Genomic DNA, 15,221 nt, shown 5'->3' on the forward strand with positions numbered 1-15,221 from the left:
AGTAGTAGTAGTAGTAGTAGTGGTGATGGTGGTGGTGGTGGTGGTGGTGGTGGTGGTGGTATTGGTGGTAGTAGTAGTCCTTACTAAAAGCCATTGTTAAAGATATTGAATATCACTAGCATCTGATTTAAATGTGTAACCAAGAGCAACAGAGTAATGGAAAGAAAATGTCTTTTTACTACATCAGTAGACCTGAAGCAAATGAGAGAAAGAGGAATGAAAAAAAGAGACAGATGGCTGAAACAATGATACTAAAATGCTTTATAAGTATTTGATTACAAATCAGAGACGGATAGAGATAGTATGAAAAATTTACAACAAAGGTTGCAAAACTACACACACACAAAGTTTGTATATAACATATGTATGTGTACTACATACAATACTAGATGCAGCATTATTATTAGCAGAGCAACTAGCATGTTGTTACCCTGTCAACTAAGTAGAAAAGGTTGTCAATAGGATAAGTTGGAAAAAAAAATATGAATTATACATACATACATAGACATACCTATATACATACGGAGGACAACAACAATGATCACTAACTGCAGCTATTATTAATATTACAATTAAGGTGGTGGGCTGTCAGAGTTGTTAGCTCGCTGGCCAAAAGGCTTAGTGGCATTTCACCTGTCTTTACATTCCGAGTTGAAATCTGCAGCGATCAATTTTGCTTTTCATCCTTTTGCAATCGATGAAACAAGTATTGGTCAAGTACTGGTGTCAATGTAATCGACTAGCTCCCTCTCACCAAATTTCAGGCATTGTGCCTATAATAGAGAAGATTATTATTATTATTATTATTATTATTATTATTATTATTATTATTATTATTATTATTATTATTATTATTATTATTATTATTATAGGTGGCAAGCTGGCAGAATCTTTAACACGCTGGGCAAAATGCTTAGTGGTATTTCGTCCGTCTTTACGTTCTGAGTTCAAATTCTGCTGAGGCTGACTTTGCCACTCATACTTTCAGGGTCGGTAAATTAAGTACCAGTGAAGCACTGGGGGGTCAATGTAATCAGCTGTCCCCTTACCCAAATTTCAGGCCTTGTGCCTATAATAAAAAGGATCATCATCATCATCAATTTCTTCTGACATGTTTACATCAGCTCTGAAGGTTTGTCAAATTTTGTTTGGAAAAAGTTATTGATGGAAACTGCTTCAATAAGGAGGTAGCAAAAGGGCCCCCACACTGCTACCAGTTTCATTACAGAGTGGGGCTGGGAATAACAACAACAACAACATCAATAACAATGCTAGTGAAGACTATGCTGCTGAAAATCTGCAATTTATGATGAAGTCAGGTGATGCAGTGGTGTCATCTGCTACTGCTGACAAAAATTTTGTCATCCTGCATACTCTGTGCTTTTTAATGCTTGTTATTAATACAAAACAATTTCTCAGAACATTCACTGTAGTCTAAGGTATTCTAAGCAATACATCCAATTTAGGTTGGTATATATACATATATATATAAAGGTTATGAAGGGTATTGGAGTCAACCAAACCCTAAAGATACAGGTAATACCGAGTAAGTGCTGTATACCGACTAGTTTTGCCCCTGACGTGGTTGCAACGTGAGTGGGGAATATAACATGGGTGTCTATTAGCGTGTATATATATATAAAAAAAGAATAAGATAAAGAGACCAATGGCAAAGGTAGAATTATATTTTATGTATAAAGTCTTACAGCTGTTTCAGGGAAAATCCAATGTATCCCTTCATCGGAGACCCTTCATAACCTTTATCATTTGCTATTATTAGCACTTATAACAGGCAACACTTCAATAATGGATAAAGAATTCCTTGGCTTCTCCCTTAAAGACACTCCTATTCCTTCACAAAAAACTTTCTCTATACTCCTTCTTGCTAAAACTAGGGACCTCATCCGACGAATGAGATGGAAGGCTTTCTTCCACGATAACCAAAAATATAGGAATGACTTAAGCAACAACAACTTCAACCTCACATTATATAAGAATCCTCCACACATCTCGAAAAATTCGAAGCGGATATGATAGATTTAATCAAAAATATTAAATTCTCAAAATTCAGATCTCCCTTTCAAAAAAAGACTATCGCATATTATAAAACGGATTACTACTTCCCCCAAATTACACATATTTTCTGATAAAACAGGAAATATGTATCCCATTACCATAGAGGAGTACATTAAATTCATTACAAACGAGCTCAACAGATCCTACAAGCTAGCATCAACATCTACTTTAAATGACATCAACACCATCCACTGCAAACTCATGAGGAAACTACACGTGGACGACAGAACGGAACCATACTGCCCATCACCTCCACACTTCAACCTCAAAAATCATAAGGATTTTATCACCAAACCTTCAATACGCTTAATATGCCTACCAAATCCGACCTCGGAAGGGTCAGCAAAAATATTCTGGACAAAATTATTCCTGTTGTCAAAGAAAAATTAAATGCAAATCTATGGGACCATACTGGGGAGGTCATTACATGATTTCACACCTTAGATAACAAAAACTCTTTTTCATTCCTTCAATTTGACATAAACAACTACTACTCCTCTATCTCTCTTAAACTTCTAAATGAGGTTATTCTTTTCGCTAGGAATTTTACTAACATAACCCCACTAGAAATCAACATGATACTTAATGCACGCAAAACACTTATATCCTTTGAAAACAAACTCTGGTGCCGAGCTAACCAACATAATGATAACTGTAACAACTTATTCGATGTAACCATGGGATCATCCGATTCCGCTCAGGCCACTGATTTAGTTGGGTTATATATACTTCACCAACTGCGCTCACATTTCCCTAATATCCGAAGAGGTCTATATAGGGACGACGCCTTACTACTTACCAAGTCCATTAATAAATCTTCTCTGGAAAGGACTAGAAAAGATCTACACAAATTCTTCTCTAATCTAAATCTATCCATCACATTTGAAAACGCATATAAAACTGCTAACTTTCTAGACGTTACTCTAAACTTGTCAAACTCACAATATTCCCCCTATCATAAACTTAACCAATACCTGAAATACCTCAGCGTACACTCTAATCACCACAAATCTAATTTCGATAACATAGTCATTGGTATTTCAACCCGCATATCTGATCTATCCTCTTCAGAGGAAATCTTCAACAATCACGCTCCATACTACAATCAAGCTCTCGCCGCTAGTGGTTTCTCCCAACAAATAAAATACATCCATAACACCAGACTTAAACAATTTATATCCCAAATCACATCCCAAAGACATACCAATCATCACAACCGCAACCAACCACCCACATTTTCCAACAGACCCCAACAAACACACTTATAACACTAGGGATAAATCCAAGATAAATAAAGCAATGAGCAACACCAAAAATGTGGATAACTCCTCTCCACCTAAATAATTAGATTACAATGTACACAGAACCCCCCCCCCCCAAAAAAAAAGCGGTGGCCGCTCTATACTGTGGTACGCCCCCCCCCCCCCATTCTCACTTAACACTAAGAACTTAGCTAAATCTTTCTTCAAAATACTTGACTCTAACTTCCCCCGACAACATAAATACCATTCTATGTTTAACAGATCCACTTTGAAATTGTCTTATTCAATCACGCCTAGCTTCGAATCTATTATAGCAACTTCTAATAAACATAAACTCTCACTCTATTATTAAAACTCACACAACTATAACTATGGTAATACTAGCACTCAGCGCACGCATATACCTAACATAGACATTCATATACGTACACTGACACTCGTACACTTGAACACGACTATAATAGATCCCAGCCCACTAATATACCCAGAAATAATACTACTATATCCTATAATAATAACAATAGAGGGAATAATAACTACAACAGTTATGATTTCATTGATCTAGATTCTTCTACATCCTCATATAACATATCCTCCAACAATATTGCCTCATCCACCACAGAACCCAACTTCCAAGTTTCATCTACTTGTAACTGTTGCTCCGGGACAATCTGCCTGCTGCAAACGCATTGCGTAAGATATAACGTAATATATAAATGCACTGTAACCAAACTGCTACATAACTCTACAGCTGCATACATAGGTTCAACTAAAAATTTCAAGCAACGCTATGCAGCCCACCTTCACTCTTTTAGATATGACAAACACAGCAAATCTACAACACTAGCCAACCACATTCACCACCTCAAAAACACAAATATATATATATACGATAAATTTAAATATGGAAGAAATCTAGAAATACGGTATTGATCTCCAAATTTTGATTTTTTGTTTGATTTGTTTGTTTGTTCTAAAAGATTATTCCCTGAAGAAGTGTATGGCAAATTATATGTTTGACTTAAACTTGACGGTCAAATATAGCTTTATACAGAAATGTTGACATAGGAATAAATTACATTAATAATGGATATTAGCGTCAAATCTCTCTCTTAAATTAAAAAAATTAAAACTTTGGATATATAAACAAGGAGAACGATCCCTAAGGAGTCAAATCTAGATTTTTTTGCGGTGAAATCTCCTGCTATATTGGTAACGATTACATAGTTTTCTATGAAAAATTATATATATATATATATATATATATATATATATATATATATATATATATATATATATATATATATATATATATATATATATATATATATATATATATATACATATATATACACACATATATACATACGTATATAGACATATATATATACATTTATACATATACATACATATATACATATACACACATACATATACACACACAGATATATATATATATATATATATATATATATATATATATATATATATATATATATATATATATATATATAAAATGAGAATGTGTGTCTGTCTGTCTGTCTGTCTGTCTGTCTGTCTGTGTGTTTCCCTAAAACTCGAGAACTACACAACCAATTTCATTCAAATTTTACACGTGCCTTACTTAGGGTCCCGGTTGTGTTTTAGTCAAAAAAAATGTTTAACTTCTTGCATAGTTCGAGTCCACAGCAACATAATATCTCCTCCACTATTTAAGTATTACGTGTCAAAAGTGAAACAAAAACACTCATGTCAAATACTTTCACTTTAAAAATGAAACTATTCCACTAACTGAAACAATCACATTTCGATACTATAATGACAGATACTTTCACTTTAATGGTTTCAGAGAGAGAGAGAGAGATGTATATGTATACATATAGATGTATATGTACACGTATATGTACACGTATATGTACACGTATATGTATAGATATATATAGAGATATAGATCTATATGCATACATGTATATATATACATATGTGTAGATGTATATATAGATGTACATGTAATATGTACACATATATACACATATATACATGCATACAGATATCTATACATATATACACTCACACACATACACATGCACACAAACGCACACATTAGTCATTTGTTTTTTTTATCCAAAACTACGTAAAAGTACTGAATGGATCTTTATGAAATTTAGAAATTATATTCAATGCATAACGGCCATAACCACCATGAAAATTCATATATATTTGATGTTGATGGAATTTTAACCATACAGATTACACACAAATAAAGTAATATTTCTAAAATTTCTTCTTAGAAGTCACAAAGACCCCTTCATGGGGACTTCACACCCACAATTTACTCATTTTTCCTAAGCAAAGACGAATACAGTTGTACTATTGGAACCTATAGGGTCACCCGAAGATAACAGATGAGCATTATTTGTAATTCAACGGTACAACAGTGTAAGACTATCTTTTCAGATATACTTACATTGTGATTTCTGCAATGTGGTGCATAGATTGTCAAGAAAATGAGACGCATCTTTGCCTCCACTTTTTATTATCACTGGGTCACACATAGTCCCCAGTTGGTAACATTGATTTCAAGGCCTTCCCAGATGAGTGACTGGTTGTTCTAAGACATTTATTGATTGTAAATTTTGTCTGCACAGTTACCTATCGGTATAGTAGTCATTTGCAAACTCCAGAGGCGACACTTTCATTTCCCTTTACTCCAAACGTCACACGTTCTTATTTCAATTGGGTCATGCCCTTCCATGCCCTTCCGTAATGCATCTTACAGCTGTGCCTGTCACCTGTATGGTGAGGAATCCTACATTGGGGAGTAATAACGACTACGCTCAGGTAGCCGACTGATTATCGTGATCATTCGTCTTTTGGTTTCCTGTAGCTTTACTCTCTTTTACAAACCCAGTGAACATATATATATTTCCTATTTCAAAGAAATTCAAACAATACATATTACACCCAAGTTAAAAACATTCCCAACAATTCAACTTCTCTGCTTGACATTAACACACCCACCCCAATAGGGGCCTTAACTTCTACATTTTTCAGATCCAAGAGCTCTGAAATTTTGGAATATGTGCATAAAGATTAATAGTATGGGATACATGTCTCATGATTAGAATTTTTTTAGGGTGTGTAAAGAGGGAAAGAACCCTCATGTGCAATTTTGATGAAATTCGAATCATATCTATTCCAGTTCCTTACAGGAAATATAAGAGAAAAGTCTCATCCTTCAATTGCATATAACACGGGCAACGCCGGGTATCTCTGCTTGTATATATATATATATATATATATATATATATATATATATATCAGTGTTGTCAACTTAAAATCAGAATTTTATGCTAAATTTCAGTAGAAAAAATATCAAAAGATTGCTAAAAAATGCTGAATATGACAAAAAAAATGCTAAAGACTAATTATATCAAAAAGCTTAATTTTTATTTACATTTTTATTCACTTTCTTTAATTATATTCAGCATTGAGAAATAATTTCTTGAATTTCATTAATTTGATCACTTTCAGCTGCAGTGCCTAGGTCTTGACTTTTGTATACATTTAAGGTCCCAATCTTGTTAATTATGTGTTTTGGAATATCAAAGTTTTTGCAACATTTGCCATATCATTTCAGGCCATATTTTATAGACAGTATTGATCTAAGCATAGGAAGAAGCATTTTGTTTTTCAATTTTAATTTGATTACACCCATACTACTGAACAACCGCTTAACTTCTGCATTTGAGTTTGGCAATGTCGATAGATTAATGGCAAAATTTGCAACATCTCTAAAAGGATTTCCTCCAGTAGCATCTTTATATTCCAAGACTTCCAGCCAGAGTGCCTCAGTATTAGACATATTTGTCCATTTAACTACATGAATGTCATTAAACTGAATTTCAATTGAAGCAATCTTTTCTTCATTTAAATGCATTGCTTCTAAGACAGGTAAAACTGGCTCTTTGAAATGCGGCAAAATATTCTCTACTGAAAAACATTTGATATTCCTCAGTGTATTAATATTTTCTGGCAAACGATGCTTGAGCTCTTTATAAAGGCAGAGTAAAAATTGTTGTGCTCTTTTGCGAATATTATTTTCTTCCGTGGCTGTTACAGTCTTCTTGGTAATCATTTCTGCTATCTTTCTCTCGAACCTGTAGCTTAAATTTGGTTTAGGATCCAGAAAGTTTTCAATAGAAGCAACTGGATCAAGAGGATCAATTCTACATGTTGGCAACACTGCCATCTGGATCAAGAGGATCAATTCTACATGTTTTAAAATTGGATGCAAAAATAAAAGGTAAAGTTCATTCCTAGAATCACAAAACATTTCATGTAGCGTTTGTGCTGTAAAGCACTTTTCTTTTGTAGTTGTAGTTTGGAAGTGAGTTTACAATTTAAACCATTGGCTTAAAATTCTATTTACTGCTGGTTCTATTGACAGCCACTTAGTTGTACAAGAATTCACGATCTTCAAAGGCTCTTGCTCTTTATCATTGATAGCAAGGTAAAGTTGTTTGTAGGCACTTTGTCTTGTTGAAGAATGAGAGGACCATTTATAGGTTTCGGATACTGAGATATGTATGTACCACTTTTTTGTGAGTGTCACTATAATATACGATAACAATCCTAACAACTTGTTTATCAATATATCATTGGATTCATCTAATAACAGGCTAAATTTAGTAGTAGCAGCAGCAGCAGTAGTTGCAGCAGCAGTAGTTGCAGCAGCAGTAGTTGCAGCAGCAGTAGTTGCAGCAGCAGTATCATTGGTAATAGTGTTAGTATTAGCGGTGGTAGAGGAGGTGGTATTAGTGATGTTATTAGTGCGGCTATTAATAGTTGCATTTGTAGTAGGAGTGTTAACAATAGTACTGTTTTCAGTAATGGTAATATTGCTGTTGGTGCTAGTATTAATATTATTGCTATTCCTATTAGTAGTTGAAGTATATGTATTACTAGCTGTAGTGGTTATAATATAATTAGTATTGTTAGTATCAGTGTGCCTATTAGTGTTTGCGTTGGTTTCAAATGTGCGCCCTATGTTTAAGTTGTTTGGGCGTGGGGTATTAGATATGTTATTGCGATCGGTGTTAGTGTTTTCATTGTGTAGGTCTATGGTAAGGTTGTATGTATTTAGATAGTAAGAGCTAAGTTTACGTTTATTAGATGAGAAACAAAGCAAAGAATTGAATATGGTCCAGAATTGAATATAACAGATTTCACTTATTCCAATGGCTGGCTTCATAGATTTAAGCTGAGATACTCAATTAAATGTCAGATTCTTAGCAGTGAAAGTGCCGGTACAAATCAATAACTCATTACTGTTGGTTTACAGCAGTAATGAGTTATCGATGAAGAAATTTGAACCAAGAAAATGAAGAAATTTGAAGCAAGAAATATTTTTAATATCGACAAGACAAGTTTATTTTTTCGCCAATTACCTAATAAAATCGGTTACAACAAAATTTTTTACCAAAGGCGTCAAAAAGCAAAACGAAAGACTTACGGTGACATTAGTTTGTAATGCTGATGGCAGCGAAAAACTACGACCTCTTATTGGAAGAGTGTCCAAACCCCGATGTTTTAAGAATTTCAACTACAAACTATATGTAGATTACAACTACAGTAACAACGCTTGGATGAACTCCAGTACATTTAGCAGTTGGATGAAAGATCTTGATAAGAAAATGCAACTTCAGCGACAAAACTTTTTACTGATAATGGACAATGCCCCTGGACACAACATACCCGATAAACTCACCAACATAGAAGTTTACTTTCTCCCACCGACAACAACGTGCCACATAAACCCCTAGACGTCGGAATAATTCACAACTTCAAATCTAACTACATGTGAACAGCATCAGTTAGACTAGGTAATCACTCAACTAGACGAAAGCAGTACTTATAACATCACCCTAACTGACGCTATTCAACACATCAAATAATCTTGGGACTCTGTGACACCATCTGCTATTTCTAACTGCTGGCGCTACACTGGTCTCACCCAAAAACCTGAAAGCACAGACACAGAAGTTGAAAACAGTGATGACGACATCAAAATACCACTAGCTGAACTGATTAAACAAGCTACTACTAAACTTGACCCATTAATGCATAGTTTCCAGAAAAATGGACGCAGGAAAAATTACTATTATCATACTTGTTTCGTACGTGTGTATAGTTGGTTTGTTGGTAATTTTTCAGATTAACACCCGTACGATCTTCACTACGGTGTTAGGGTTTTAGGGTTAGGGTTAGGGTTTAGGGTTACGGTTACGGTTAGGGTTTTAAAGTTTGGGTTAGGGAAATCAGTCCCTAACCGTAACCCTAACCCTAGACACTAACCCTAACACTAACCCTAACAGTCATGTGACTGGAGCACCAACGTGGTCATTCTGATTTCCTCAACCTGGGGTGTTTCACATCACCACTCCTGTATGTGCCTTTGTCCCAGCTGTTGGCCCATTAATGTATAATTGAGTTTGATTCTGCTGCCTTTGTATGCACCTCATGTTGGACTGTTAGTTCATCCTGTATTGTGGAGAGGAGGATGTCTAGTTCCTTTTTGAAAACTTCTACTCATACTTTATGCAGATTTCTTAACTTTTGTAGCAGGGATTGAAGAGCAGTGGGCCTTTGAACCCTAGACTATTGCAGTACCTGGTATCTGGATTTAGATGGAGTGGATGGTACCTTTGGTACAATATAATGCCGAAATTAAGTACTAGCCATTTTAGAGTTTTCCATATGTAGATTATTGCACATCTTACATGCCTTTGCTCCAAGGAGCAGAGGTGGAGCTTTCTCAACCTGTCCCTGTGGCTCATCCACTGCACTGTTTCAATCCTCTTAGTGTAGTGGTGTTGGACTGCTTCAAGCTCTGTTGTTAGTTTGGCACTATGTGGTGACCGTAACTGGGAGCAGTAGTACAGGTGGCTGAGAACAAAGATTCTCTATAGGGTCAACATAGTTTCTTGGTCTTGAAGGACCTCAGTATTCATCCTGCCGGTTGTCTGCTCTTTGCTGCCATCTTGGTAATGTACATATAAAATGATGCATCATTGCACATACTGATCCCCAAGACTTTCATTACCCGTGACTCTGGGATTGTAGTGATTCAGGTCCTGTATATGCAGGATGTCATGCATTTATGAGTTAATGATGCAGTGCTTGAAATTTTCCAGCATTAAACTGCATATTGTTTATTTCAGCCCACTTATAATATATCAAATTCAGGTCCCGCTGTAAGCTTGCGACATCATCTTGGTTTTTTTATTGTCCGTGATAATTTTGTATCATCTGCATAGCTAGTGACAGTGGCTGTCCGAGTGACTGTGGGTATGTCTAAGAGGGCTATTAGGAACAGTAATGGCCCCTGAACAGTTCCCTGGGAGATGCCACTTAGGATTTGAGTTTCCTCAGAAAGAGCACCATTAGCTGCAACTACCTGACTTGTCTTTAAGGAAGTCATGCAGCCATACTCCTAGTTTATCAGTGATGCCAAAGTCTTGCAACGTATGACATATCATGTCATAATCTACCTTATCAAATGCCTTTGCAAAGTCAAGCTATATTTTGCTGACATCTGAATGGTCACGCAGCTGTTTCAAAACCTAGTCATAGGTAAGAGTTGTGTGAGGCAGCTTCTTTCTGGATGGAAGCTGTGCTGTGTATTGTATAGTAGGTCATTTTCTTCTAGGAACATTATCAACTTCTTTCTGATGATTCACCCCTTGACTTTACTGATATGTGAAGTCAGAGAGATTGGCCTGTAGTTTTTGGCCTCTACCCCGTTTCCACCTTTGTGGATAGAGCATATAATGCCTTCTTTTAGCTTTTTAGTAAATTTACCACTTGCAAGGAAACTGGAAATGCATCTGCAGTGGTTTTGCCAAAACCTGCTTACATGACTTCAGGAGAATATTTGAGAAGCCATCAGGACCAGTTGCAAAGCATGGGCTCATTTCATCTATATAGTCTATAAAATTCGACCTTTAACTGTCTTCTTACATTTCATTTCCACTAAATATATCTATTTTCATGCCTAATCTTTATTCCTATTCACCTATTGTACTAGATTCTCCATTTAGTTTTCTAGTAATTTCTTTCTTCCTCCTCCTTCTCCTTCTATAAATTGCCTTTGACGTTATATGAATTAATGTTTTTTTTTTAATAACATATCAGCGTTCCCTTCATCATATATGCAGCAATCACATTCAGTTAAAATATCTTATTGATGCATTTTCTTTTTCTTTTTTTCCCTGATGAGGAGATTGTATTGTTTTATATCATTTTATTCCGTTCTGGAACAATACCAATGTTTTCTTCGAAACATATGTCAGAAGAATAAAAATTTGAATAACACCTGCGTTTAACTCCATTTATTTATTTATCTATAACATAGATAAACATTTTACCAAAACCTGGAATTTCTACCTTTATAAGTAGGCTGTTACATCTTGGTACTTATGTGAATTTTTGCTACCCTGGTAACTATTTATTTATTTTTTCCATGTTATTTGTCAACATTAAAAAAATACACATACATTTATATACATACATATATACATACATGATGGCTGCCCCCTCGTTATTGAGTATGGCCATTGTACGAGGCTTAACTGTTATTGCTGCTGTGATCGAATGTGACTTTTTAGCCTAGCTAAAGATCTACAGTCTTGTACAGAATTGGCAGCTAAAACCTTTACTGGCAATAGCCAGCTGTGGTTGTAACTGGACTTCATGTACCTTTGCATGTCATTTAAGTCGTCCTGCCGAATTACACTCCTTTCTACATACCTGACAGATATGATTAGTATGGTGTATAGCACCACCACCAGTGGCCTGGTTGTCAATCATGTCTCACTTTATGACTACGAAGATGACTCTTGAATCCAGCTTTACTGAGGAAGGGTCTTGCACAGACATTGCATGTCAGTGTCATAGGAAGACCCTTACTATCTGGAAGTGCAACAGCGATGCTCTTCCTGACATCCCTCCTTACTTTCTCATGCACAACTCGAGATTTCTCAAAAGTAGCTGTCCCTTCGTGCACAATCCTTCTCCACCAGCTAAGGTCAATAACCATGCCCGCCCATGTGTCAGGAGAGATGCAAGCATCTCTCAAGGAAGCTTTCAGTAAGTCCTCATACCTCCTTTAGCTAACTCTCTATAAAAGAGTTGTTTTGGCATCCTTGAATCCTTCATCCTGACCAGATGACCACTCCATCTGAGCCTTTGCTTTAACACAAGAGCTTCTATACTTTAACACCGAGAGCTTTCCAATATTTCAAGATCACTGATGTGGTCCTCCCACTTAATGCCATAAATCTATCTGAGACACATCTGAAGGAAGCATTCCAGTTGTTTAAGGTGGCATTGATATGTGACCTATGTCTTGCAGGCATAAAGAAGAGAAGAGAGCACACATGCCTTGTACACCTTTATCTTTGTGTTCCTGCATATATCTCGCCGACTCCAGAGGCGCCTTTTTAGCCTTCCGAAAGCATCACTTACTTTCCTAATTCTGCATGGAATTTCCTTATCCAAATTGCTATATCTATTAACAGTGCTTCCCAGGTAGTCAAACTGATCAACCACATCAAGTCTTCTACCATACACATAGAATTTTGGTTCAATATACTGCTTACCAGGGGCAGGTTGGTACATGACAACAGTTTTCTTGAGACTGACTGTCAAGTCTAAGGCAGTGCAAGCATCAGAGAATGCATTCAAAATGTGTTGCATATCAATCTCTGTGTGCGCTACTAGATCACAACCATCTGCATACAGAAGGTCTCTTATGATAGAGGTAAATACCTTTGTTTTTGCAGCAAAGTACCTGATATTAAATATGCTGTCAGAGGTTCGATAATGGATGTAAACACCATATCTGCAGCTTCTGAATGCAATACAGAAAACCATCGCAAAATATATGGCAAATAGGGTCGGTGCCAGAATATCCCCCTGTTTCACTCCATTTTGTATTGAGATAGGCTCCGACATTTTACTTCTAACATTAACCTTACCCTTCATGTCTTCCTGAAAAGACCTAACCAAAGCAAGGAACTTTTCAGGACAACCAGGTTTCTGGAGGACTTTCCACAGTGCATTTCTATTAACGGTATCAAAGGCTTTTGTCAGATCGACAAAAACCTGATATAAATCCAGACCCTGTTCCACACACTTCTCCTGAAGCTGTCTAGCTGAAAAGATCACATTAGCAGCGCCACGTCCTACACGAAAGCCAGATTGACTTTCTGGAAGAACACAGTCTGCAACGTGTTTCAGCAGACGATCCAGAAGTACCCTGAATAAAACCTTTCCCACGACAGAAAGCAATGATATTCCCCTATAGTTACCACAATCATTCGCGTTGCTCTTTCCCTTATATAAGACCACCATTACTGTATCTCTCCAGTCCTCTAGCCCATATCCTACCAAACAAGGATGTAATCCAGAATATACCATTCTTTAGATGCAGGGTGCATCCATGTGGTCTCAAATTTATTCTTTTGTTGAAACATGGTATTGGTAGCACACAGACGCAACTCCTCACACATCTGCAACAGAAGCATGCCATTACTATTACACTTTCCCACCCCATGCTTTCCAATTACAGTCCATGTGTTAAAATCCCTACCCACTCTAGCATTAAAGTCACCCAGTACGATGACTTTGTCTGCCCGAGGGATATTTCTTATAATGCCCTTCAAAGCATGGTAGAAAGAAACTTTTTCGTCATCAATAGAGCACATAGTTGGAGCATACACACTCACCAAGGTCACATAATTTCCTTTAACCAAAGGAATTCTCATGGACATAAGACGCTCGTTAATCCCGACTGGGAATTCTTCCAACTTGTTCACAAGAGTAGTCTTAACAACAAATACCACTCCAGCCTCTCCTCTAAACTCTTCATTCCTCCCTTTCCAAAAGAATGTATATTTTCCACAAGATTCTGTAAGATGACCATCTCCAGCTAATCTCGTCTCAGATAAAGCAACGATGTCAAGATCATAGCGTCGAAGCTCCTTCGCAACAAGCGCAGTCCTTCGTTCAGGACATTCAGAGGACTCACGATCAAGCAGTGTCCGTACATTCCTACAGCCAATATTCAATATTTTATTTGGTTCTATCACAGTAGCATAATGACGGCCGGGTTCAGACTGTGATGCTTTGGAGCCCCTGCCGGGCCAGACCCTTTCATCTGATGTGGTTCCAGAGTCCTTACTGCCATTTACTTTTATACTGTTTTGGTACATCATTGATTATTTGCTTTTTAAGGCTACAGTCAGCCATTCAGTTGAGAGCACTATCAGCATTCATGAATTAGTTAGACAGTTTAATCAATCAATCAATCAATGTTGTTATCGGGAAATACCTGTGCAAGAAGATTTTTTAAAAGAAAGGCTGTGTACTGAGTCAATCCTACTCACTAAGCAACAGCAACCATAATCCGAAAAGAAGAACGAGTCAACATCATCAGTAACCACTGAGCCGCAGGTCTTATGTCAGAGTCATGCCAGTTACCTGAGTTGCCTTCTCCTAGAAGGATGCCCTAACAAAGATTAGGGGTCCTTCACTTCCAATGGTTTAACCGCGCGATCGGGTTGTCAGTCCGTTTATTTCTATGTCCCCGCGCAAGATACAGCCATAAGCTGAATAAAATAGATATAAGGAAAGATAAAAAAAAACATACGATATATAAAAATATTGATATACAAAATATACATAAAATATACGATATGAAGTTTATAAAAATATATATATATAAATATATATGACGAGCAAGCTATAAAAATATGCAATATATAAAATTAGTGAGAAAAAGGGGGATATACAGCAAATATATATAATTACACATATATT

At 36.3% G+C, this 15,221-nt stretch overlaps 1 protein-coding gene across 1 annotated transcript; it reads right to left on the reverse strand.

Moving 5' to 3' along the window:
- Positions 1-13,786: 13,786 nt before the first annotated feature.
- LOC149131653 (protein CFDP2-like) lies at positions 13,787-14,614 on the reverse strand. Its single transcript, XM_089338667.1, has one exon. The coding sequence runs from the start codon at positions 14,612-14,614 to the stop codon at positions 13,787-13,789; it is 828 nt and encodes a 275-aa protein (XP_089194793.1).
- Positions 14,615-15,221: the final 607 nt, after the last annotated feature.

Source organism: Octopus bimaculoides, chromosome 20, assembly GCF_046866305.1.
Source record: "Octopus bimaculoides isolate indiv1 chromosome 20, ASM4686630v1, whole genome shotgun sequence".
In the NCBI taxonomy this organism is placed as follows: Eukaryota; Metazoa; Mollusca; class Cephalopoda; order Octopoda; family Octopodidae; genus Octopus; species Octopus bimaculoides.